Genomic DNA, 24,336 nt, shown 5'->3' with positions numbered 1-24,336 from the left:
AGGGTGAGAGAGAGAGGGTGTGAGAGAGAGAGTACTGGCGTAGGAGAGCCCCGTTGGCCAATCACACGCCGGCAGTCCAGCGGGGAGCGTACCGTGTGAGCCCCGGGTGCGTGCCCAAACTGCCGCTCTTCCTCGACGTTCCCGAATTGTGGAGCACGAGGAACGACGGCGATCCGACCGCGAATGACGTGCGTAGCGGTCCGAGCATCCTTTCCGGGAAAGAATGCGCCATTGTGCAGGAATGGGTCTCTAAATGACCCTTTCGGGAAAGCAGTTGAGTAGTTAACTATGAGGTAGTTATTGATTGACGGCTCGGTGTTTTGAGGTCAGGTTTTAAGCGCGAGGGCGGCCGGTAACGATGCGCTGTTTGCGCGAGGTGAAGGTCGGGAGCGTGTGACGGGTTCAGGTGAAGTCAGAGCTGACGTCAGTGCCGCTGAGGTAAAGAAATGAGTAAAAAGCTCTTCGTACGCACGGGGCTCCGGACTCAGCGCCAGCCCCGGACACCGCTATTCAGCGCTCGGTCACTCTCTCCGTCCTTCACACAATTCCTTTCTGTCGGTGCCTTTTCAGAGCAGAACACGGGCACGCTGAATCGTGTGAACCCTGTGAACTGTGTAAAATGCCGTTTTGTTTATTTTTGAATGGTTTACAGGGTGGGAAAAAACACAGTTGAATTCATGAATGAATCTCATATCTTCTGTTCTTATTACCCATGCCTGGCATTACAGCTGAAATGAATGAATTGCATTTGCCAAACGTAGTTCACACTATACTATACAGTCCCATCCAGTGAGGAAACTACCGCTGTAGTGTCTGGAGTCCTGGTTCGCCCTGGGGCGTTGTCTTTCATTCCTTCCAGGGTGTTGAAAGAAGGAGCCCTTTCCAACACATTGAAAACCAGAATGTGCACACTAATACTCACATGTATCCCCCTCTCTCTCTCCCTCCATCCCTCTCTCCCTCGCTTTCCCTCTCTCTCTGCCCCTCTCTCTCCCTCTCTCCGTCTCTCTCTCTCTCTGTCTTCTCTCTTTCTCTCTCTGCCCCTCTCTCTCCCTTTCTCTCTCTCTCTGTCTCTCCCTTTCTCTCTCTGCCCCTCTCTCTCTCTCTCTGTCTCTCTCTTTCTCTCTCTGCCCCTCTCTCTCTCTCCCTTTCTCTCTCTCTCTTTGTCTCTCTCTTTCTCTCTCTGCCCCTCTCTCTCTCTCACTGTCTCTCTCTTTCTCTCTCTCTGCCCCACTCTCTCTCCCTTTCTCTCTTTTTCTCTCTCTCTCTCTCTCCCTCTCTCTCTCTCTCTGCCCCTCTCTCTCTCCCTCCCTTTATCTCTCTCTCTCTCTCTCTCCCTTTCTCTCTCTCTCTCTCTCTCTGTCTCTCTCTCTGCCCCTTCTCTCTCTCCCTCTCTCTCTCTGCCCCTCTCTCTCTCTCTGTCTCTCTCTTTCTCTCTCTCTCTCTCTCTCTCTCTCCCTCTCTCTCTCTGCCCCTCTCTCTCTCTCTCCCTCTCTCTCTCTCCCTCTCTCTCCCTCTCTCTCTCTCTCTGCCCCTCTCTCTGCCCCTCTCTCTCTCTCTCCCTCTCTCTCTCTCTCTCTCCCTCTCTCTCTCTCTCTGCCCCTCAGTTTTGACGTTGAGAATGGGCTGTCCGTGGGTCGCAGCCCCCTGGACCCCCAGGCGAGCCCGGGATCCGGCCTGGTGCTCCAGGCCAACTTCCCGCACAGCCAGCGCCGGGAGTCCTTCCTGTACCGGTCCGACTCGGACTTCGACCTCTCGCCCAAGGCGATGTCCAGGAACTCCTCGACCGCCAGTGAGCTGTGAGTATCTCCTGATCCCCCCACCTCTCCCCCCCCCCCACTTTCCTCTCCACCTCAGCTGATGTGCGGTGAGCATTCTGCCACAAAATGGCTGCCGTTGCGTCACCCAGGTGGGTGCTACACGTTGGCGGTGGTTGAGGCCAGTTTCTCCCTCATCACTGTAAAGCGCCTTGAGTATGAGAAAAGCGCTATATATACGGAAATGCAAGGAATTCAATTAATTATTGTTACAATCATTACCTCAGGTCACCTGGTCAGTCAACCCCCCATCCACATAAGACATGACATTCTGTCCACTGTTTTCTGTTGTGTTCTACAGTAAGCACTCAGACAAGATGCCTCTGTAAGAGGAGACATGGGAGATTGGAGCTTAGACATGGAGACATAGAGATTGGGCGCTACTGATATTCTGAAAGTAGCATAAAGTATAATCCAAAGTCTGCTTTCAGAAATGTAATTTGTGTTCTCTTCATAGGACTATCGTATGTTTGCCCAAATAAACAACATATCCAAGAGAGGGACTAGAGCTGGGGTTCAATGGACATTTGCTTTGAATAATGAAAGTGATCTTTTGTCTTCACACTTCAAACTCTTGATTTACAACTCTTACTAGTCAATGTTAAGCAGAAATATTGGCTAAATACAAGCCTGGATCCAAGCAGTAGTATTTAATATTCAAATATTTCAAAGCATCCTATCATTACATTAAACAGTGGACTTTTATAATAACTGTCTGTAGGTATCATTGCAGGGTTGTGTTGAATGAAGTTAAATTAGATACGGGCATTTGGGAAGCAGAGAGGCTTCAAACATGCTTCAGATCTTTCGACCGAATCCAATAAAAAGGCTGAGTTTTCTAAAAATTCAAAGGCAAATTAGCGCAACCCATGAAACCATTTTGCCCTGCTGTGGGTTGGGAAAATGTGTCATGCTCCAGTTTAAAAACCGCCGGTACCCCCATCCAGATGCTCCTTCCATCCCGGCCACGTTTGCACCACGCGGGCCTTTCTCTGTCCGCAGAAGGCGGCCATTTTGTCACTGTTTGTGTGTTTTCCCAGCCAGTGAGGAAGCCAGGCCCTCGTCTCTGAATAACGTAGTCACAGAAGGCAGGGGCAGTCACAGGTCATCTCTTGCTTGTGTTTTTAAAGGGAAGAGGGCTTGAAGCACTGGGAAGTCAACTGGCTGTCTCGGTGAGAGAAAGCGTGTGAAAAAATGTCGTCCTTCTCCTTAAAAAAACGCTGCTCCCCCCCTACCCCCTCCCCCCCCGCCCTCACAAGGGTCAGAGAGAGACTCTCTCCCCCTCTGCCTGTAACACAACCCACCTGACCCTCCCCGACCCTCCACCTTACCACCACGCAAACCCCGCTAACAACCAGTTATCCTAGCTTAGCCGCTGTGTGTGCTGCATGTACAACTGCAAGGGAGTCGTCTTAGCCATTTTGGCTCCCCTGTTAGGATGCTATGTGCATGACCCTGTAGTTTAAAGGGGTCCGACTTGTCCTTCTCCCACAGTTCCTACAGTTTACATGCATGCCATCTCACTCCCCTTACACACAGAGCTTTTGCTTTTCACTTGGGTGATATTTTTGGATCCAAGTGTTTAATACCCATCAGTATATGTGGAATTAAGGTCGTGTTTATTTATGTTCTCTGATGTTTTCACTGCAAATAAGTCTGTCTTAACAAGTGTTTTAGCCCTGTAATGGGTCTTAAGCCCATATTATTTTCTCTCGAGTAGAAAATATTTGCTTGTTTTATGTTACTGTTTGCTCCACAAGTGAACTTTTCCTTGCCCCTTTGGCAAAACTTTAAATTAGTCAAACTGTCTCAGCTCATTTGCTAATTTTTGTCTTATTTAGCAAACAAGTAATACAAATGAGATAAGAATAAGTCTAATTATAAGACTAAAGCACTTGCTGAGATTTACTTATCTTTGGTGTCTGCAATGTTGTTTTTATGTCTGGGAGTTTCAGTGTCAGAAACATGAGGTTTGTCTCATCGAAGCTCTCCATTACCCGGTGCAGTTATGCGTCCGGAGTGAGCGTACGGCGCTGTATGTATTTTCTGTGAACACGACTCCGAGTCCCTCCTTGACCTGTCCCCATATGTAAAGGTTAAGCTCGTACCCCGGTGCCCCGTTTGACGTAGGTCTGGGGCTCCTCTGTTCCTGGGACAGTCGGGATATTTTTAGGTGACACTGAGACCTGGCTTTCCCTGAAAGTCTGATGAATTCAGTTTTGTTCCTTGATGTGTGTTTTCCTCTCTGTGGACCGTGACTCATACCCTCGTTTCCCTTTTCTGTCATTTTAGACACGGAGAAGACATGATTGTGACGCCATTTGCACAGGTCAGTTCATTTTGTGTGGAGTTATATTTCTCGATTTTGTGTTCGCGTTTGTCTATGTTTGAAACATACGGTTCTTCGCGCAGTTGTACACGGTTGAACACTGGACGGTTCTGCGAGGCTGTTTTTTGGGCTCTGTAACAGCTGCCCAGATCAAAGGTTACAGACAAGCTCACCCCCTACCCCTCATCCCCCACTGCAGCCAAAAATGATGAGGTGCTATTAAAATGTCATAGTCAACATTACGATGATCAGAAGTATTATAGTTACAGGAATGTTTATTTTTAAAAAGGAAAAAATTTACAGGAACTGGCTCTGCGGTACTTACTGGAGAAGACGTATACATACACTGGGTCCCTTGGGTCGTGATTTTTTGCCGATTTTTAAAAATATTTTCTATTGCTTTCAGAACCAGCCTGTCCTCCACACAGCTGTCTATTGACATCAAAACTAGCCTAAAAGCTGTCACTCAAACCTGAGGCCGCCTGAGCGGGCAGGGGCACTAGAGTTCAGTGCAGTCAGCGCGTTGGGTGGCTCCCGGGGTCCTCACACACACGCGCGGCCTGCGTCTTCGCGCGCTGAGGTGCGCATGGCGAAGGGGCCGGTTGCCACGGCGCCGCTCGGGTTGCAAAACAAGCGGGAAAGCCGACACCGCGCGCGTCGATGGCGGCCGCGGACGGGCCAGGAATCCCGCCGGTTTTTTTTCGGAAAGGCGATAGCTTTGACGTGGGGACCGGGGACGGGGGTTTTTAAGAGTGTGTGACGTTCGCGGTGGGGGCGGGCGGGGGTGTTCACGTCCTGGGTGTGTGACTGCGTTGCTGAACCTGCGGACTGATCGCATGCCCCCCCCACCCCCGGGCCCTTCCTCTGTTGCAGGTCCTCGCCAGTCTGCGGACGGTGAGGAGCAACTTTGCGGTTCTGACTCACCTACAGGATCGCGTCACCGGCAAGTAAGTGGTTTCACTCAAATTCCGAATAGTCTTACCTTCTCAGTCGAATACATCCTCCTGAACCACCCCCTAATGCTGTAATACCAAGCCATACAATCCAACTATACCAGCTTGACCAGCTTCAAAATTGAGCTGGTCAAGCTGGTCACAGGCTGGTCTAGCTGGGTATGAGCTGGTCAACCAGCATGGCCAAGCTGGTTATAAAGCTGGTCTAGCTGGGTATGAGCTGGTCAATCAGTATGGCCAAGCTGGTCATAAAGCTGGTCTTGCTGGGTATGCGCTGGTCAACCGGCTAGTGCTGGTAGCTTGTCTGAGCTACCAGCCATTTCAAAACATAGCTTGAGCTTGTCGAACCATGTCTGGGAGCTGGTCTGTACTGGTCAGCCAGCTACCTGCTGTTTCAAAACCTAGCCTAACCTAACCTTTTTTTCAGCTGGGTATCCAAACACTCGTTGCAAGCAGTGGCGGTTTGAAGCTAGCCGCACCAAAAAAGCCCAGAAAATGTAGTTAGCTTATGAATGCATATGTGTGTTCATGAATGTGCTATGTAGTGCTTATGAAGGAGTTATGTAACTCTTAAGTAGGAGCCATCAAATGAAGTGTTACCAACAGTCTTCAGGCAGTACAGAAACCCATATGCTGTTTTAGTAATGCACTGCAGACCCAGCAGAGAGGAAGGTCCAGATAGAATGGTGTATTTCTGTGGGTTTCTGGTCCTGTTCGCTCATGATACCTGTTTGTTCCTGCAGGAGAACTCCCGGGAGTAACCCTCAGTCCATGTGCAAGCCGAGCCTCCCAGGTGAGTGGAGAACCACAGCCACACACGACAGGGGGGACTGGGTCATTGGTAGCATGCCGCAGTTACGTTGATTTGTGTGAGGTCGTCATTTGCCTAACTTTAAATGTCGTGTTCCTATATTTTTTTGAAGGTTTTAGTTAGGTGTTCTTTTTTTATCGTTTAAATCACAGAGAGGTACAGGGTGTACGCAAAACAAAATTGTTCTTTACTTTTCTGTGCAGAACTGCCCTGCGTGATTTTACCACAGTCTACCAGGAACCCTTATTCAGTGATTTTATACCCAGTAAAACGGAAATATTTCTTATCTGTCTTATCTAAATATGTCTTATCTGTGTGCTATATCCCCTCTCTATAGAGCCTACGTTCTCCCTTTAATCTAAGATTAATCTAACTAAAATATTGTGCGCATTCTGTCAGTTATTAAATCTAATTCAAAAGGCTCATGACTGGGCGCATACAAAGGCAGAATGTGTCACTAATGGAAATCAAATCCCTCTCTCCTTTTCCCTCCTTTTTTTTTTTTTTTTTTGCTTATCACAAATGTAAACATGGGCCATGGTTTCCATGGTAACACAAGATGGCCGTTGGCTGGCAGAACTACTCAGAAGGAGTACCGTTAGTTTTTCTAGAGAGACCTCCAGCTGTAAAGAGAGGCTCGTTGAATGTGTGTTTTTTTTTCTTTTAAAGATTTTAATTAAGCGCGTGTTAAAGGCGGGGGAGGAGGAGAACAGCGGACAGCAGACAGCGTGAATGAATCGTGGCGTCTCTGGCTTTGAATGCAGCCTCCACTGCCGGACTCAAAACAAAGAGCTTTCTGCTCACCTGCTACAGAGGGAGGGCAGGGGGAACCAGCGCTTCTCAGAGATAAAGTCAGACATAAAAGCTTTCTCTCCCAAACGCCGGCGTCGATGGCGGCTCAGACCGAGTCCAGACGAGCCGCAGCGGAGGCTTAATCCTGGGGGCAGCGGGACGTTGGGGGGGGGGGTGTGATCACTGGAGCGGTGGGGTGGGGCGCTCGATCCCGGGGGGGGGCGCGGCTGAGGGGGACGGGCGCTGACTCGCGGAGACGGCGGGGGACGCGGCGGTGGCCGGAACGTTCCGGGCGATGAGCGCAGGTCGCCCGCGGCGACGGCGGCGTAGCCGTGGCGATGCGGCGGGGTCACGGCGGCGGGCGGCCGGGGGGGCGGCCAGGACGGAGAGCTGAACGGCCGAATGTGTGTGTGTGCCCCCCAGAGGAGACCTACCAGAAGCTGGCCATCGAGACGCTGGAGGAGCTGGACTGGTGTCTGGACCAGCTGGAGACGCTGCAGACGCGACACTCTGTCAGCGAGATGGCCTCCAACAAGGTAAGGGTCCCGCCCAGCTCCCTCAGGGCCTCCGGGGGCCACCCCGCTGCCTGCACCCAGCCCAGAGGGCCAAGGCCCTGTCTCCCCGACCCATACACCCAGGGCTCCACATCCACGCCTTTCCACCACGGGCCTAACAGATGACCGGCTCTCAAGCAGAATGTCCAGTTTTCATAACGTAACGTAACATAGTATAGCACAACTCAACACACCATAGCATGACATAGCACAGCACAGCATAGTATAGCATAGCATAACATAACATAACATAACATAACATAGCACAGCACAGCACAGCACAGCATAGTATAGCATAGCATAACATGACATAGCACAGCATGCTTTAACATAGCATAGCATAAAATAACATGACATAGCCTAGCATAGCACAACACAGCGTAGCATATCATAACATACATAACATAACATAGTATAGCATAATAACAGGCCATTCTGCCAAAGAATGCTTGCCAAGGGTACTTAGTGCTCACCTTTTACCTACAAAGCAGATACTATCTAGCACTGTATTAAGCCAGGGTTTCTGCCTCGATTTACATTTACTTGGCCTTGAAAGCTATTCAAGCTATTTGAAATAATTTGTACACATCCGGTTTCTGGTACTGACCAGACGATCTTGTCCGGTGTGAGTAATCGATTGAAAGAATGTACCTTTAGTTTGTAATGAATTGGTGTCTCAAGCAACCTCCGATCCCTGCGCTCCAAAGACGAAAAAAAAGGCAATGTCGTAAAGTATTTTAGCCTTATATTGAGACTTACAATCTTATTTCCTTATTTAATCTACTCTTTTGCTAAATAATTGACTAATTTTATGAGCTGGCAATGGGGTAAGAAAATTTCAGTTGTTGAGCAAATAATAATTATAAATAATTCATATTTTCAACTTTCAAATAATCTTCAGTCTTCTTGAAAGACTAAAACACTTGTTACGACAGAACATTTTTGCAGTGTGATCCATACGATTGCAGGCCCTCCCTCGATCCCACCATCAGTCCCGACAGACCCCCCCACCCCCAGATCCCCCCGCCATCGTTTCCCAAAAAAAACCTGTTTACAATAAACCCTCCACATCTGCACTCAACCGTCTGGCATTTTTCGCAATTCCTTAAAAAAACCCCGGCAGCCCTATTCCGGGATGCCTTTCCCGCCCCAGAATTCCCGGCGGCGGGGAATAGGGTTAACCTCATTCAGTCAGGAGGGGTAATTAATGTAATTAGGTGACGGAGGTACGACGCGGCTCCGGTCCCCGGACGCCGCTCGCCTCGTTTCTGGGCGGAATCCAATTCCGCGGGACGTCACCGGCGTCCCGTGACACTTTCGTTCGGGACATCTGCGCGCTCGTGTTTTCCTTTACGCCATTTAGCAGATGGCGCGGTCCGCCGGGACCTGCGCGGCTCACGTTCTCCGAAGTGATTTAGGTTAAGTGCCTCGCTCTCACGACACGACGGCCCAATGCGCGGCGGGTTTGCTTCCTAAACATTTTCCAACGACATGTTCAGGGCCCTTTTTTTTTTTAATGTATTTATTGGAGAGCACAGTGTAGAGGGACAGGAGGAATGGGGAGTGAGAGAGCGGGAGAGGTGTGAGACTGGGGAAGGTGGTGCGGCTGGATTCAAACCGCCAACGACTTTGCTCGCGAGCAGCGTTTGGATACCCTGCTGGAAAAAAAAACTGCTCAAGCTAGGATTTGAAACAGCTGGTAGCTAGCTCCCGGCTTGACATGATCTGACCAGCTCAAGCTATGTTTTGAAACTGCTCGTAGCTGGTTGACCAGTTCAGACCAGCTCCCAGCTGGACATGATTTAGCTGGTTGACCAGTTCAGACCTTTAAATTAATTAAAGGGATTAACAAAGCGAACTACAGCCGATTCTATAGGGTGAGCTCGGTTACCGGAACGTGGGGGCATAAATGGAAATTAGCAAAGGATAAATTCAGCACAGACATTAGGAAGTATTTTTTCACACAGAGTGGTCACTGTGTGGAATGGCCTGCCATGACATGTAGAGGAGGCAGAAACACTGGGGCTTTTCAAGATGAGGCTTCATACAGTACTAGATACTATTTAGCTTTTAGCTAAACAAAGCAGTAGGTATACTAGAGGTGGGAAGAGGCAAGCATTGCTGGGCTGAATGGCCTGTTCGTCATTATGTTATGTTATGTTATGTTATGTTATGTTATGTTATGTTATGTTATGTTATGTTATGTTATGTTATTAAAAACCATCGGTGAGAGCTGAGAGCGGTTAACCGCTGCTTCTTCAGTGACTGTACTCTCAGGCTTTTGTAACGTAGAGGGTGACACAGACTTTCTGGTAAATACAAAAAAGGCACTTGTGGTGAGCTGGACCGTGCTGCAAGCCAAAAGAACACTTTCACTGTCTCAGGGCAAGGGGGCATATGCTTTGGTATGTCACACCTGGGTCAAGTATGTTATAGTTTTGGTTTCAAATCCTTTTCTCGATTGATCTTGCCTGGTGCAATTGAGCCGACAAAGAGGACCAGAAGCCAGGGGTTTGCACTTTTTGAGAGTATATCCTATACACCAGACAAGCTGAGTAAAGCGTTGAACAGTATTTGAATTCATTTGACCCAGGTAGCCAGTGTAGGTTGATGTGCCAGTGTAGAGGCCACCTAGGTGAAGCAGCCTTCTTTACCATTATCTCTCCGTCGGTGTGAAGCTGAGTGGAGAACTTCCTGCTTATTTCTGAATGGAGCGGGTTTTTGCTCATGCCCCCCTGCACAGCTCCCTCCCCCCTCCCTGTCGTGTGCAGGGTAATGTGAATGAGCGCGGGGCTGTGGATGTGATGTCATGCTCCAGCGAGCCAATCCCCATCCCCCAACGCTGCAGCGCTCCGCTGTGGGGGTCCACCCTGGGCTGCTCCCTCGGGCTGCAGATGTGTGCAGTGCACGTGCACACACACACACACACACTCACACACACACACATACATACACACACACACACATACATACACACACTCACACACACACACACACACACTCACACACTCACAGACTCACACTCACACACACACACACACACATACATACACGCACTCACACACACACACACACACACACACACTCAGGAACAGTGTGTGTCCTCCTCCCAGCTCTGAGGAGCTCCAGCGGAGGGGGATGAGGGATGTGGTGTCTCAGGAGATCAGGAGAGCTGCATCTTCTGGGCTTCAGACCACTACAAAAACATCTCATTTAGCCTCCGCAACATCACCATTTCTCCCGTTTGTTGCGCTTTCACATAGAAGTTTAATTATTATGCACTTATTTGAACTTTAAGTGCACATTAGCTGCTTAAATCGAATTTAAGGACTTTGACATGAAATCTACACTGAACAATGTGAACTGACATAAGACCGCTTATCAGAAGACACCCTTCATCAGTAAAGCAACGCTGTGTTTGCTCGATAACCTCTTAATACAGTTAGCATCCAGTAGACTGCTCGAGCGCGTAGCAGTGTTGCTAGGGCACGTGGAGGCTTTCAGGACCACCGTGTTGAAACGCACACCAGTGCCGTTCTGTGCGTGTTTTGTGTTTTTTGAGGGCAGTGAGGCCGGCTGGTCCGTTAGATGAGGTAAAAAAAATTTCTTCGAGGATCAAATTTCCCAAGTGTACCCTGAACGTACAGTAATGTTCTCTTTGGGCACACATGCGTATGTTTTCCAAGCAAAGAAGGAACAAATTAATTATACACTGCTGGCAAGGGGTACAATTTTATGTATTAGGGTACCGCCCCAGCAACAAGCATTTTTAGGTATTTGTACATTTCTGAGAGAGCACACAGATGAGACCTGTTTGTGTGTGTTCTTTTCACACTGCAGTATTCGGCTCAGTTCGGCCTCCTTCCAGGAGTCTCTCGTTCCTCCCCCCTCCTCTCACGCACACACACACACACACACACACATGCATGAATGGGTGGCCCCATTGAAGGAGCTAAGCAGGCTATTGATCGCTTCATCCTCACCGTTCACACACCAGGCAGGCACACCCCACCCCCCCCCCCTCTCCTCCAGCCCCGCCCCCTTACCCAGACCCGCCAATCGGCTGGCTCCGGTCCTCCCGGCCTCTGTTGCTGAGAGGAGCCGATTGGCCGAGGGGGGATCCCACATGCGGGTAGTTCAAGGGTAGGAACGCAGGGGGAAGGCGCAGGGGGAGGGGGAGGGGGGTCGTTGAGGAGAGAGGTTTTCTCTCAGCCTCTCTCAGTTTACTAGAGAGCGCGCGCTGCAGGGAGGAGAGAGGTGCGATCGCGAGCGCGGTCCGTCCTGCCGGACGCACAGCCCCCCCCCCCAGCCCCCCTCCCGGCTCTGACCCGGCCCGCGGCTGCCGGGACACCCGCTCTCCCGCGCGGACGGTCCGATCGCAGCGGGACTCCGAGTCAGAGGCACTGTCAGACCCGCACGTGGACCTACTCTCTTACGCTTCCGTCCCGCGTGCGTCCTCCCACGCTGACATGCCCGAAGTCAACTACCTGTTCTGCGTGTCGTGGCCGTTCGTTCAGGTAGGAGAGCTCGCCGCACGTGGACCCCGCTGCTCCGCGGAGAGGGTTCAGGGCCGCGTTCCCACTTGTGGACACTTTACGGTTACTCTTCCAGAAAAGAACTAAAAACGGCGTGTTAGTGCGTTGTGTCTGCAGAGTGTGAACTGTTGCATGATTCTGTTGTACTCCAGCTGCAGTCTGTTAAGTCAGAGTACTGGGACTGTCAGTAATTAAGCTGCATTGGTTGTGTTGTGACGTCGGGGGAGGAAGCTGAGGTTTAGTTTTGTGTCTGTTTGAGTGTTGTTTTTACTGCAGGGAGAGAAGAGGTGGTTTTGGGACTGACGGTGTCTGTTATCAGGCGTGTGTGTGTGCGTGTGCATGCGTGTGTGTGTGTGCATGCGTGTGTGTGTGTGTGTGCGTGTGCATGCGTGTGTGTGTGTGTGTGTGTGCATGCGTGTGTGTGTGTGTGTGTGTGTGCGTGTGCATGCGTGTGTGTGTGTGTGTGCATGCGTGTATGTGTGTGTGTGTGTGCGTGTGTGTGTGTGTGCATGTGTGTGTGTGTGTGTGTGCATGTGTGTGTGTGTGTGTGTGCATGCGTGTGTGTGTGTGTGCATGCGTGTGTGTGTGTGTGTGCGTGTGCATGCGTGTATGTGTGTGTGTGTATGTGTGTGTGTATGTGTGTATGTGTGTGTATGTGTGTATGTGTGTGTGTGTGTGTGTGTGTGTATGTGTCTCCACACCGTTTCATTAGAGTTTCATTCCGTGGCCACGTGTGTGATTACATAACAGCCACAGCTCAGATGAGACCCCGACCCCCCCCCCCCCCCCCCCCAGAGATGATGCGTTACTCCCAGATGCCTGCAGCCGGACGAGAGGCAGTGTGATGGTGTTGGGTGAACGAGTCGCCGCGCGCGATATGTGCCTCACAAGCAGTTTCGCCCTCTTCAACATCACCATACTTAGCCTCACTTTACCCCAGGAGTGAGCATGCTGCAGTTCAGAGAGTGGATAGAGATTTTTACATTTCACTATTGTACATGCAGGAATGTAAACATTTCCGATGGTTATTGAACGGATAGACTGGGAGATATGACAGGTGTATTGGTGTGTGTGCAGTATATAGTACTGTGCAGAAGTCTTAGGCACCCTAGACTTTATTATATTATATATATATGTTTATTTTTTGTATGTGTTAGTATAACAGAACACATTTGAGATTTCCAAGTATTCCTTTTCCAGAAGATTTAATTTTGCAGAGAGATTTTTGTATTTAATTTAAAAAAGTAACATATTACTGTAAGCAATTGACTACTTTTTACATAAAAACTTGATCAAGGCTGTCTGAGATCAGAAGCAAGGAGCCAACTGTGGCAAGTTCTCCTACATGCTTGGAACAACCTCCCTGCTGATTGTCTTAGCGAACGCTGTCCTGCAGTTCTATATCTCAGAGAAGTGATGCAGTTTTAACGGTGAAGGGTGGTCACAAAAAAATATAGATTTGATTCAGTTTTTAAGTATTCTGTCAAATTACTAAAATGTAACATGAAATGTATAGTATGTTTATTTAGGACCTTTCATTTAATTATTTTTGAAAGAATCCTATCTGTACAGAATGTTATACAAGACTTTTGCACAGTACTGTATATGAGCGGTTGCAAGGTGAAATGCCAATCCGAAGTGCTGTACTGTGAGGAGCCCTAAAAACAGTAGTCTGACTGACTGACTGACTCAGTGACTGACTGACTGACTGATTGACTTACTGACTGTCGGACAGACGGACACAAGAAAGCAAGGAAGTAATGATGTTTCACCATCAGGGGCAAAAATTAGGGGGACTACTGTAGCCACTGTACAGTGCATTTCTTGTTTCAGAAATGTAACTCCTGCTGGATATTGTGGATATCTGTTCCTCTTGGAGACTACTGGTGGCCTACGTTCACCTCTCTCCATGCAATCAGTTAATTCGTTACTGCTTAACATTCCTCAAAATCTTTATTTTATTTTTCCCAATGTGCTTACTAATATTTTACAAGCTTATTGTCTCACATTGTCTCACTGGTCACAGTGCTGGCTGGATACTGAACTTACCTGTTTTTGCCTGTTGTACGTTTTAACTCAGAACAAAAGGTCAATATATATTCTTAAGTGTGTTTTCAAAAATCAACCTTTTTTCATTATTTGAGTTTATACAGCTCGTGAGCTCCCAGGGCGCTTAATTGTGTTTATAAGTTGCAGGATAATTTTATATTTGTGGAAAATGTAATCTCTATAGGTAAATATGTTTAATGCCCAAGTGATATCATTACATTACATTATTGGCATTTGGTAGATGCTCTTATCCAGAGCGACGTACAGATTAGCAGGAGACAATCTTCCCCTGGAGCAATGCAGGGTTAAGGGCCTTGCTCAAGGGCCCAACGGCTGTGCGGATCTTATTGTGGCTACACCGGGATTCGAACCACCGACCTCATGGGTCCCAGGCATTTACCTTAACCACTACGCTGCAGGCCGCCCCATGTCATCTACTTTTCCTCTGGCACTAAACCCTCATATGACCTTTCCCTTCCATGCTGTGTGGTGGGCATGTAGACTGACCGTATGGTGTGTGTGTGTGTTGTGTCTGATCCCCAGTTTAAGAGGATGCTGAACCGGGAGCTCACCCAGCTGTCAGAAACCAGTCGGTCGGGGAACCAGGTGTCAGAGTTCATCGCCAACACCTTCTTAGGTAGGTCGCAACGCTGGTCCAATGAAGAGGGCCGTCTTGTCTAAAGCAGTGGTCACCAACCCTGTTCCTGGAGGTGTCCTGTAGGTTTTCACTCCAACCCTAACCGAGCACACCTCATGCAACAGCTAGAGCAGGGCTGCACAACCCTGTTCCTGGAGGTGTCCTGTAGCTTTTCACTCCAACCCTAACCGAGCACACCTCATGCAACAGCTAGAGCAGGGCTGCACAACCCTGTTCCTGGAGATCTACTGTCCTGTAGCTTTTCACTCCAACCCTAACCGAGCACACCTCATGCAAGAGCTAGAGCAGGGCTGCACAACCCTGTTCCTGGAGGTGTCCTGTAGGTTTTCACTCCAACCCTAACCAAGCACACCTCATGCAACAGCTAGAGCAGGGCTGCACAACCCTGTTCCTGGAGATCTACTGTCCTGTAGGTTTTCACTCCAACCCTAACAAAGCACACCTCATTCAACAGCAAGAGCAGGGCTGCACAACCCTGTTCCTGGAGATCTACCATCCTGTAGGTTTTCACTCCAACCCTAACAAAGCACACCTCATTCAACAGCTAGAGCAGGGCTGCCCAGGGTTGGTAACCACTTGTCTAAAACTAAACTTATTTATTCAGACAAACATGAAACTGGTGCACAATCAGGATACAATTTAAGATGGACACCTTTAAAGACTGAAAAGATTTTAAGCCTTTGAAAAACTATTATGAAGTGTAAGCATTATGGTAAACATAAATTTATGACTATGAGTACTGGTGACTACAACTGAGCCCACTTGAAACTTACACAAAGTTTGTACACTGTCTTTTTTTAACGTGCAAATGTACAATGTATAATTTCAGGAACATGTTGTTGATTTATAATTTTACATTTAAACATTTGAATGATTATATTTATAAATGATTACAATTAGATTAGAGGCATAGGTGTGTGTGTGTTGAGTGTGCACATTTGAGCTTGTACTGTATATGAGCAAGTGTGTGAGCGTATTCTTCAGATTTGAAAGTAAGGGACAGCACCACAGCACCATGGTCTTAAAGGAATAACCAACATTCCACGACACATTGTCTGTTGTTGCCATGGGGACGGTAATATTATTAGACTGGTATTGCGTCACTACTTGGTGTTTAACTAATATTGTAGCAGAATTGAGCTTCACCAAAATGGGTGCAGATGGAAGGCGAAGATGAACCTCGCTGATATTTGCACATTTAGGATCATCCATTTTGTATTGTCGTTCGATCTGACAATGAGAGCTTCGGCACTGGGCGGCAAAAAGAGGAGAAATGTGAAGTACCTGTAGGTGAGACTTCCTTTCTGCCAAACGACTGGTGCGTCCCGTCGAATTTCGAGTTCTTACAGCATCTCTATCAAGCCTGTTCCGTCTTCTGTTTTTGCGATGCACATTTTGGCAGGGTGTAGTACTGGAACCGCAGTCAGTTTGGTTGTGGATGTGCAGCTATGCTTCTTGTCTCGAGTTTTGTTTATGAAATCAATCCCAGAATGCAGCAATGTGTGCTATAGAAAGAGGGTTTTCGTGAATAGTTTCCAAGATTTTAACATGTTAACTGAAGATGAGCTGCGTGTCATCTGCTGTATGCTGCGTGTGCCCTGAAAATGTTTGAAAACATATTTATGAGCTTATCAGCTGGTGCTAGCAGAAGAGAAAGTGAGATCTATAGGTTTGTTGTTGCCTTTAGGGGAGATACAATACTACTAACTAACACATAGGTGTATGTTCTGGGGGGTGGTGATTTACGTTTGGTTCTGAAGCCTGTGGCTGTCTCCGAGCTGAAGCAGCACAGTACATTTCACACAGTAAAGTGTACTTTGTCTTGTCTCTGGTGCAGAGAAGCAGCAAGATGTGGAGATCATGTCCCAGCCCCCCAAGGAGAAGGATAAGAAGAAGAGGCCCATGTCCCAGATCAGCGGGGTGAAGAAGCTGGCCCACAGTCCCAGCCTCGCCCCCAGCAGCATCCCCCGATTCGGGGTCACCACCGACCAGGAGGGGCCGCTGACCAAGGTGGGCTGGGGGGCCCCCTCTCCGCTGCGGGCCCAGATGTGTACACAAACCACCATTTATTTTATCTGCAGCCAGAAACACGAAGCACGTAGAACCAGGGACGACACGTGAGAGTTAGCCTCCCCAGACACATTGACAGAGACGGTATTAATGTTGCTCTGTCCCTGTCAAATTAATTATAAAATTCAAATATTTCTAATAGACATTACACATTACATTACATTACAGGCATTTAGCTGACGCTCTTATCCAGGGCAATGTACGACAACGTGCAGATCGAACACAGGGACAAGGTGATGAGAACCCTAGAGGACAGTACAATTCCCGAGTCCTAGCGTGACCATATAGAAAGAATTCGAACCCTTGAAGAATACATAGACACTCTTGACAACCCAGCCATCTTGTTTGGCTTTCGATTTCTGTTTTCCTCATTGGGATGGAATGCCTGTGATTTCAGGAGTTTGAAGAACTCAATCGATGGGGCCTTGACATTTTCAAGATATCAGAATATTCGGGGAACCGCCCGTTGACGGTCGTCATGTACTCCATTTTTCAGGTAAGAACTGCCTTCAAATGGATGAAGTATTAAGTCCACACTGGAGCATAAATTAGACTGGATACAACCGCTGTTCCTGTCCATATATTTAGTATGAGCTGTAACATCAATTTGCACTACATTTTATGAATTTTCCAAATGTGATTGGATGGTTGTGATTGCGATGATGTTAGTAGTCATGTTTGCATTGTTAATCACGGTGATGGCAAAGGTACAGTAAGGACGATGCATTTTCTTCTGACTGAAGAGTACCCTGTCGGTCCACAGGAGAGAGACCTGCTGAAGTCGTTTAAGATCCCCCCGGACACGTTCATCACCTTCATGATGACCCTGGAGGACCACTACCACGCTGACGTGGCCTACCACAACAACATCCACGCGGCAGATGTGGTGCAGTCCACCCACGTGCTCCTGTCCACCCCGGCCCTGGAGGTGAGGTTCGGAGAGCGAAGGGACAGAAAACTAAATAAAGTCAATCTCAACAATTATGTTAGTCTTATATTTGAGTCTTAATTGTCTGACGTTTTTGCTAAATAAGACAATGAGGTACAATTTTGACGAATTACAAGATTAGCCAATGGGATAATATGGTACCTTAAAACAAACAAATATTTTCTACTTGAGAAAAAAAAGATGCTTGTTAAGACAGCCATGTTTTGTACTTGCTGGACTGCTCATTTTCACCTCTTCCCTCTCATAGGCTGTCTTCACTGACCTGGAGATCTTGGCAGCCCTGTTCGCCAGTGCCATACACGATGTGGACCACCCGGGGGTCTCAAACCAGTTCCTCATCAACACCAGTGAGTCCTCCTCTGCTCCTTGTCTCTTCTGTAAAACTCAGCTATGCTAGCTTGAAAATTGAGCTGGTCAAGCTGGTCATAAGCTGGTCTACCTGGGTATGAGCTGGTTAACTAGCTAGTGCTGGTAGCTTGTCTGAGCTGGTAGCTGGCATAGCTGAACTGGTCAACCATGTTTTTTTCCAATCGAGCCCTGTGGACTCACACACTGCAACGTGTGTTGCTGTGTTTTGGAGTACAGACTCTGAGCTGGCTCTGATGTACAACGACTCCTCGGTGCTGGAGAACCACCACCTGGCCGTGGGCTTCAAGCTGCTGCAGGAGGAGAACTGCGACATCTTCCAGAACCTCGGCAAGAAGCAGAGGCAGTCTCTGCGCAAGATGGTCATCGACATGGTGAGGGACTGAGGGACGGGGGGTAGCTGTGGGGAAAGAAGAACCTGAACCCCACATTGCTCCAGGGGGGATTGTCTCCTACTTAGTCTAATCAACTGTCAGTCACTTTGGATAAAAGGATTATTACCTTGACTCCATTTCACTTTACTCAGAACAGTTATCCAGCTAAATCCAGTAATCCTGTTTGGTGAAATACCCCCTTGGAGTTATTCTTTAAGTTTAGTTATTTAGTTGATAATATCACAGTTATATTAGCGGAAAACTGAAGGTCTTGTTCAGTGAAGAGTCTTTGAATTCAGTGAAGGGAGTGCAACACCTCGTGGTCAGGTCTGCAAGTAAATGGTAAATGGTTGGCATTTATATAGCGCCTTTATCCAAAGCGCTGTACAATTGATGCTTCTCATTCACCCATTCATACACACACTCACACACCGACGGCGATTGGCTGCCATGCAAGGCACTGACCAGCTCGTCAGGAGCATTTGGGGGTTAGGTGCTCAGGGACACTTCGACACAGCCTGGGCGGGGGCTCGAACCGGCAACCCTACGACTGCCAGACGACTGCTCTTAGTGCCTGAGCCATGTCACCCCTGTAAGCTATGAGCTGTCAAGTCTGCAAGTAATGGAACGCAGGACATAAATAGAAGTGATTTGTGTATTTCTTCTCAGGTTTTGGCCACAGACATGTCCAAACACATGAACCTGCTGGCCGACCTGAAGACCATGGTGGAGACAAAGAAGGTCACCAGTCTAGGGGTTCTGCTGCTGGACAACTACTCCGACCGCATCCAGGTGAGGGCACTCTGCGTTTAAACTGTGTGATCAAACCTCCATAAAGGCTGTGTTGAATCTCTTTGCTTAGATCCCTTGCAAATAGGATATTGTTAACATAGCATAACATAATGTTGAGAACATGCCATCCAGCTCAGAAATGCTCGCCTTTTCCTGCCACTAACGTCTACCTACTGCTTAGTTTAGCTAAAAGCTAAATAGTATCTAAACCCCCATTGTTTCTGCTTCCACTAAATGTCCTGGCAAGCTATTCCACACAGTGACCACTCTCCGTGTGACAAAAATCCCTTTTTATCTGCTGTAGGATTGTGGCTGACAGCAGTTGTATGATTGGTCAGTATCGCTGCTGGTCTCTTGCCTGTTCTCCAGGTCCTCCAGAACATGGTGCACTGTGCTGATCTGAGCAACCCCACCAAGCCTCTGGAGATCTACCGGCAGTGGACCGACCGCATCATGGGCGAGTTCTTCACCCAAGGAGACCGCGAGAGGGACAAGGGGATGGAGATTAGCCCCATGTGTGACAAGCACAACGCCTCCATAGAGAAGACCCAGGTCAGTGGAACGGCGTTCAGCTCTGTTAATGAAATACAGAGTGCTATTTCGGCAGGGTAGAGGGCGGAGAGGCATATCCAAAGCCTTAACCCTTTCAGGCAGTGATGACCAACCCTTTTCCCTGTAAGTTTTCACTTAATTTGACAGGGTTTGTTAGGTCAGATCTCCAAGAACAGGGTTGGTTACCACTGCTATAAGGTGCACAGATCACAAATATGTGATTCGAATGTTCTTAACTGAACCTCCTAATGCTGATCGATCACGATCACTACTGGCAATTGAAAGCAACAGAGTTCTAGAACATTCCAGAATAAACCTACCTCTTCGAGGTTATTGAGAGATCTCTTTCCTCTCTTCCTCACCAGGTTGGATTCATTGACTACATCGTCCACCCGCTGTGGGAGACCTGGGCGGACCTGGTGCACCCGGACGCCCAAGAGATCCTGGACACCCTGGAGGACAACCGGGAGTGGTACCAGAGCATGATCCCCCACAGCCCGTCCCCCACGCCCGAGGACCGCGACACGGAGGGCGGAGCGGGGGGAGTGGGCCTGGGAGGGCCCAGCGGCCTGTCGGGGGGAGACAAGTTCCAGTTCGAGCTGACCCTGGAGGAAGAGGAGGGCGAGTCGGACACCGAGAGTCCCGCGGAGGACGAGCAGCTGACGCCCGGGCCGGGGGAGAGCTCCAGGACTCCCGCGGAAGGCCCGGCCGGAGCCGCGGCCCCCCGCCCGGTGCACACCCTGAGCCTGGCAGGCATGGTGGTACACAGCCCCCTCCACAGGACGTTACCCTCGGAGGCAGAGGGAGGCCCGGAGAGCGAGGCTGAGGACAAGGAACCCGTCCCAGACGGGGACAGCGTGACGTTTTTACCGCAAGGCACATAACACCGGACTCACACCCCCTGTCTGTGTGTGTGTCTGTGTGTGTTTCTCACCCCCTCTCCGTCCCCTCCGGTGTGTGTGTGTGTGTACACGTGTGTGTGTGTGTATGTCTGCGTGTGTGTGGGTGTGTACACGTGTGTGTCTGTACATGTGTGTGAGCGTGTGTGTGTATGTACACGTGTGAGCATGTGTGTGTGTGTGTGTGTGTGTGTGTGTCTGTACACGTGTGTGAGCGTGTGTGTGTGCATGTGTGTGTGTGTGTGTGCGGGCTGAGTGGTAGCACAGAGCAGCAGTGGTGGGGAGGGTGTGCTTCCAGTCTGAACTCAGACTACTGTCGCCTTACACTGGAGATGCCTCTGACATAAGCCCACAAGTTTTGTTTTGTTTTTGATCTTGTAGAACAAGAATGAATGCTTTAGTTTGAGGTTTTTTTTGGCACTTACGCCCGTGTTTCCCCCCCATGTTGTCCATGTTGTCGTTGGGTTAAGTGTCTCAGACACCGACTGCTGTATTTGGCTGTGGGACTGCGCAGTTCCCGAACGCAGCCGCACGTAAAGAACGGCCACGCTAAGGTCTACTGACGGAGCGAGGAATTCTACTGAAACGGTCTTCCTTTGAGTGACTCTGTAACAATGCTCAGCTGGAGAAGAGGATGAGATATTCACTTTACAGGGTCCTGGAACTTTTGTACCAAAACTGTTAATTGAAGAAATGTATTGACTTAAAAAAAATGAATTCACTATTTTATTTTCTTTGTTTAGTATCTTAAAAAAAAACAATTTTAGAGTTTGATCTGTAAACTGTGGCGGCAGTTTCACCAAATATGTACCTGATTAGTGAGAAGAACCGTGATATTAACCTCAGGGGATGAAAGAATAATGTAGCAAGGACTTGGGTACCCCCATAGTGAGGCTGTCTCTCGGGTCTTCACTTCTTTACAAGGCTCTGTGAGTTTTGAAAAAGGCTTGGATTTTGAGGTTTAATTATTTCTGTGCGTCTGGCGCCCTCCGCAGTACCATTGTTGAACTTCACCCATAGCGAACTATTGGGAACTAAGGCAATTAGAAATGGTAATCAACATAGCTGGGTGCTGGATATATATATATATATATATATATATATATATATATATATATATATATATAGATAGATAGAATGGGGACTCAATAGTTGAAATATTATGACATTCATAGTATTTCCCCAAATATTTATGGTCTGCTGTGGTCCAGGTTCAGGGGTACCCAAAACAAATAATTTTTAGATTTAGAAACACCACTTACACTCATTTTTGTATTATTTCTATGTGACACCTTCTCAGTTTCTTGTCAGATTTTTAATTTGATTTGATTTTGATTTGAATTTCATTGTATTATGGTTATTATTTTTATGTCCGCACATTATTTGCGTGTTCTTGACCTGTCGACATGTTATCAGGCTGCCTCCACTTCAGCACTTTACCACCGTCTTTCAAAGGGCTTCAGCCAACCACGTTCATCCAGCCACGTTCATCCGACCCCAGCCACGTTCATCCAGCTATGCCATGTTTATCCAACCACGTTCACCCAGCCAAGTTCATCCAGTCCCAGCCACGTTCAGCCAACCACGTTCATCCAGCCATGTTCATCCAACCACGTTCATCCAGCCATGTTCAGCCAACCATGTTCATCCAGCCATGTTCATCCAGTCCCAGCCATGTTCAGCCAACCACGTTCATCCAGCCATGTTCATCCAGTCCCAGCCGTGTTCATCCTGCTACGCCACGTTCATCCAACCACGTTCATCCAGACGTTCATCCAACCACGTTCATCCACCGGCCCCCTGACTGAGTCCCAGTCAACCTGCTGTAATTCACCCACAACCTGACTGTGTTCAGATTCACTGTGTGCAGTGTGTTGAGCCACAAGACAACCTCTGTGCCAGACCATTTTGTTTTTTTTCTGTCAGCATTATCGATTGCCATCCAGCTCTTCGCTGGGACACGGCCAACGACAGTGTGAAGTGCCAAACAAGCGTGATGTAACCTACTGTCATTTCCATTGGCCACAGGCTAATTTCCATTGATGGCTACATTTTATTATTGCATCCCTATTTAGTCCACACACACACACACACACACACACACCAGATGTGCACTTGCAGACACACACACACACACACACACATAAACATGCACTTTTTCAAAGTGCACGCAAATGCGCACACTCTCTAAAAAGCACATGATTGAAATATTTATAGAATGGAGTGTGTGTCAGTCATGTTGGTCATCTACGCCGACGGAAAGAGTTGTAGTGAACACTGTGAGCTACTGTTTAACGGCAGATAATGCTAACAAACCCAAATCGTGATTTCACATGTTTAGTTAAAAACTAAACATTAAATTATTTTAAATAATAACGATCAAGTACATTTTTCAAACAGGTTTAAGGCGGTGACAGTGTGGCTTGGTGTCATGACTTCGGCTTCAAAGCCCGTTTGCGGACACCCGGTCACCGAACGCCGCCGTTAACACTAAACCTTCGCTTTACAGTACATGTGTATATTTCCCCCTCAGTATTCTCATAGTCGTTACAGCTTCTGTATCATTTCCATTTCAGGCAGAGATAGGGCAGGACTATCTAAAGGAAGGATTTACATGTACACTACATTCAATTATTAATGTAAATACCGCATAATACGTGTTGTATTTATTCACGATATCTGTTGTATTTATTCACAATTAGAGCCGCGGTGGCAACTGATTTTTTAAATCTCCTGAACAAGTACATAAAATGTACATTTGCCTGTCTGCATGCACAGCAGTATTCCATCCAGTCAGCTGTTCTGTAATGAATACTCAAACATCTGAAATTTCAGAGCCTTAAATTTCATTGAAGAGTAACTTGACCCTTTACAAGCAGGGGTCACCGACCCTGTTCCTGGAGATCTACTGTCCCGTAGGTTTTCACTCCAACCCTGACAAAGCACACCTCATTCAACAGCTTCAGATCTCATGGAGCTGCTAATTAGTAGAATCAGGTGTACCAAATTAGGGTTGAAGTGAACACCTTCAGGATGGTAGATCTCCAGGAACAGAGTTGGTCAGCCCTGCCCTAGCTGTTGAATGAGGTGCGCTTTCTTAGGTGAAAACCTTCTGGAGGGTAAATCTCCAGGAACAGGGCTGGGGGGCCCTGCTTTAGAGGGTACAGACTGCAGGATCCCCAGTGCCATACACACACATGTGTTAGTGCTGACAGTCCAGCCTACAGGCAAGTGTGTCTGTGTGCGTGTGTGTGTGTGTCTGTGTGTGTGTTTCATCCACTCAGCTTTGGAGCAGTGCCATGCCATACTATGCCATTCATTTAATTTGTTCTTTTGTTCATTTTGTTTTTTTCTTTCTTCTTATTTTACATTGTGTAATATTTGCTATTTATTCTTTGTGCGTATCTGTCAGAAATGAAGTACTGTACAAGGACTTAATTTTTGTTGTTGTTTTTGTTTGTGTCTTGGAGCCTAAGAATTCAAGTGTACCTTCCAAGAAAAGAAACTGAACATATTTTAACCACTCCGACATTGTTTATTTGTTCCATTTTTGTTTACCATTGAAGAAGCCAAAAAGACTCCATAATTCAGGTTGTACTAGAGACAGAAATACTAATAAATAATATAGGAACTTGTCCTATGTGATGTTAAGTTTGGTTTGTTCTCTGTTCTGATATGACTTGTGCTGCAGTCTTGACAATCTAAACAACCTTGACCACTGATTTAGTTGCCAGTTTATCTGACGATTGTACCTGTCTTTGTGATAAAAAGAAAGGAGAAGGGTCTTGCACTTTGAATTGTGGATGTTATTTAAGGCATAGTAGTAAACGTTAAGA

At 47.8% G+C, this 24,336-nt stretch overlaps 1 protein-coding gene across 6 annotated transcripts in view; it reads left to right on the top strand.

Annotated features, from left to right (window-relative positions):
- LOC133125801 (cAMP-specific 3',5'-cyclic phosphodiesterase 4D-like) overlaps positions 1-24,136 on the top strand; it is a 74,279-nt gene extending 50,143 nt beyond the window's left edge. For 5 of the 6 annotated variants that reach the window (XM_061237427.1, XM_061237425.1, XM_061237426.1 and 2 more), the window contains exons 2-16: positions 1,608-1,799; positions 2,948-2,989; positions 4,110-4,146; positions 5,020-5,093; positions 5,843-5,892; positions 7,126-7,238; positions 14,384-14,477; positions 16,336-16,508; positions 16,966-17,064; positions 17,332-17,496; positions 17,765-17,864; positions 18,103-18,257; positions 18,927-19,049; positions 19,419-19,601; positions 19,967-24,136. In XM_061237427.1, the coding sequence (XP_061093411.1) occupies positions 1,608-1,799; positions 2,948-2,989; positions 4,110-4,146; positions 5,020-5,093; positions 5,843-5,892; positions 7,126-7,238; positions 14,384-14,477; positions 16,336-16,508; positions 16,966-17,064; positions 17,332-17,496; positions 17,765-17,864; positions 18,103-18,257; positions 18,927-19,049; positions 19,419-19,601; positions 19,967-20,485 (2,119 nt within the window). In that variant the 3' untranslated portion in view covers positions 20,486-24,136. The remainder of the gene's footprint in view (positions 1-1,607; positions 1,800-2,947; positions 2,990-4,109; positions 4,147-5,019; positions 5,094-5,842; positions 5,893-7,125; positions 7,239-14,383; positions 14,478-16,335; positions 16,509-16,965; positions 17,065-17,331; positions 17,497-17,764; positions 17,865-18,102; positions 18,258-18,926; positions 19,050-19,418; positions 19,602-19,966) is intronic. The other variant, XM_061237424.1, reaches the window with a different exon arrangement.
- The last annotated feature ends 200 nt before the right edge of the window (positions 24,137-24,336 follow it).

The sequence above is a fragment of the Conger conger genome, chromosome 4 (assembly GCF_963514075.1).
Source record: "Conger conger chromosome 4, fConCon1.1, whole genome shotgun sequence".
In the NCBI taxonomy this organism is placed as follows: Eukaryota; Metazoa; Chordata; class Actinopteri; order Anguilliformes; family Congridae; genus Conger; species Conger conger.
The sequence above is the reverse complement of the archived record's forward strand: the minus strand, read 5'-3'. Positions and strand labels throughout refer to the sequence as shown.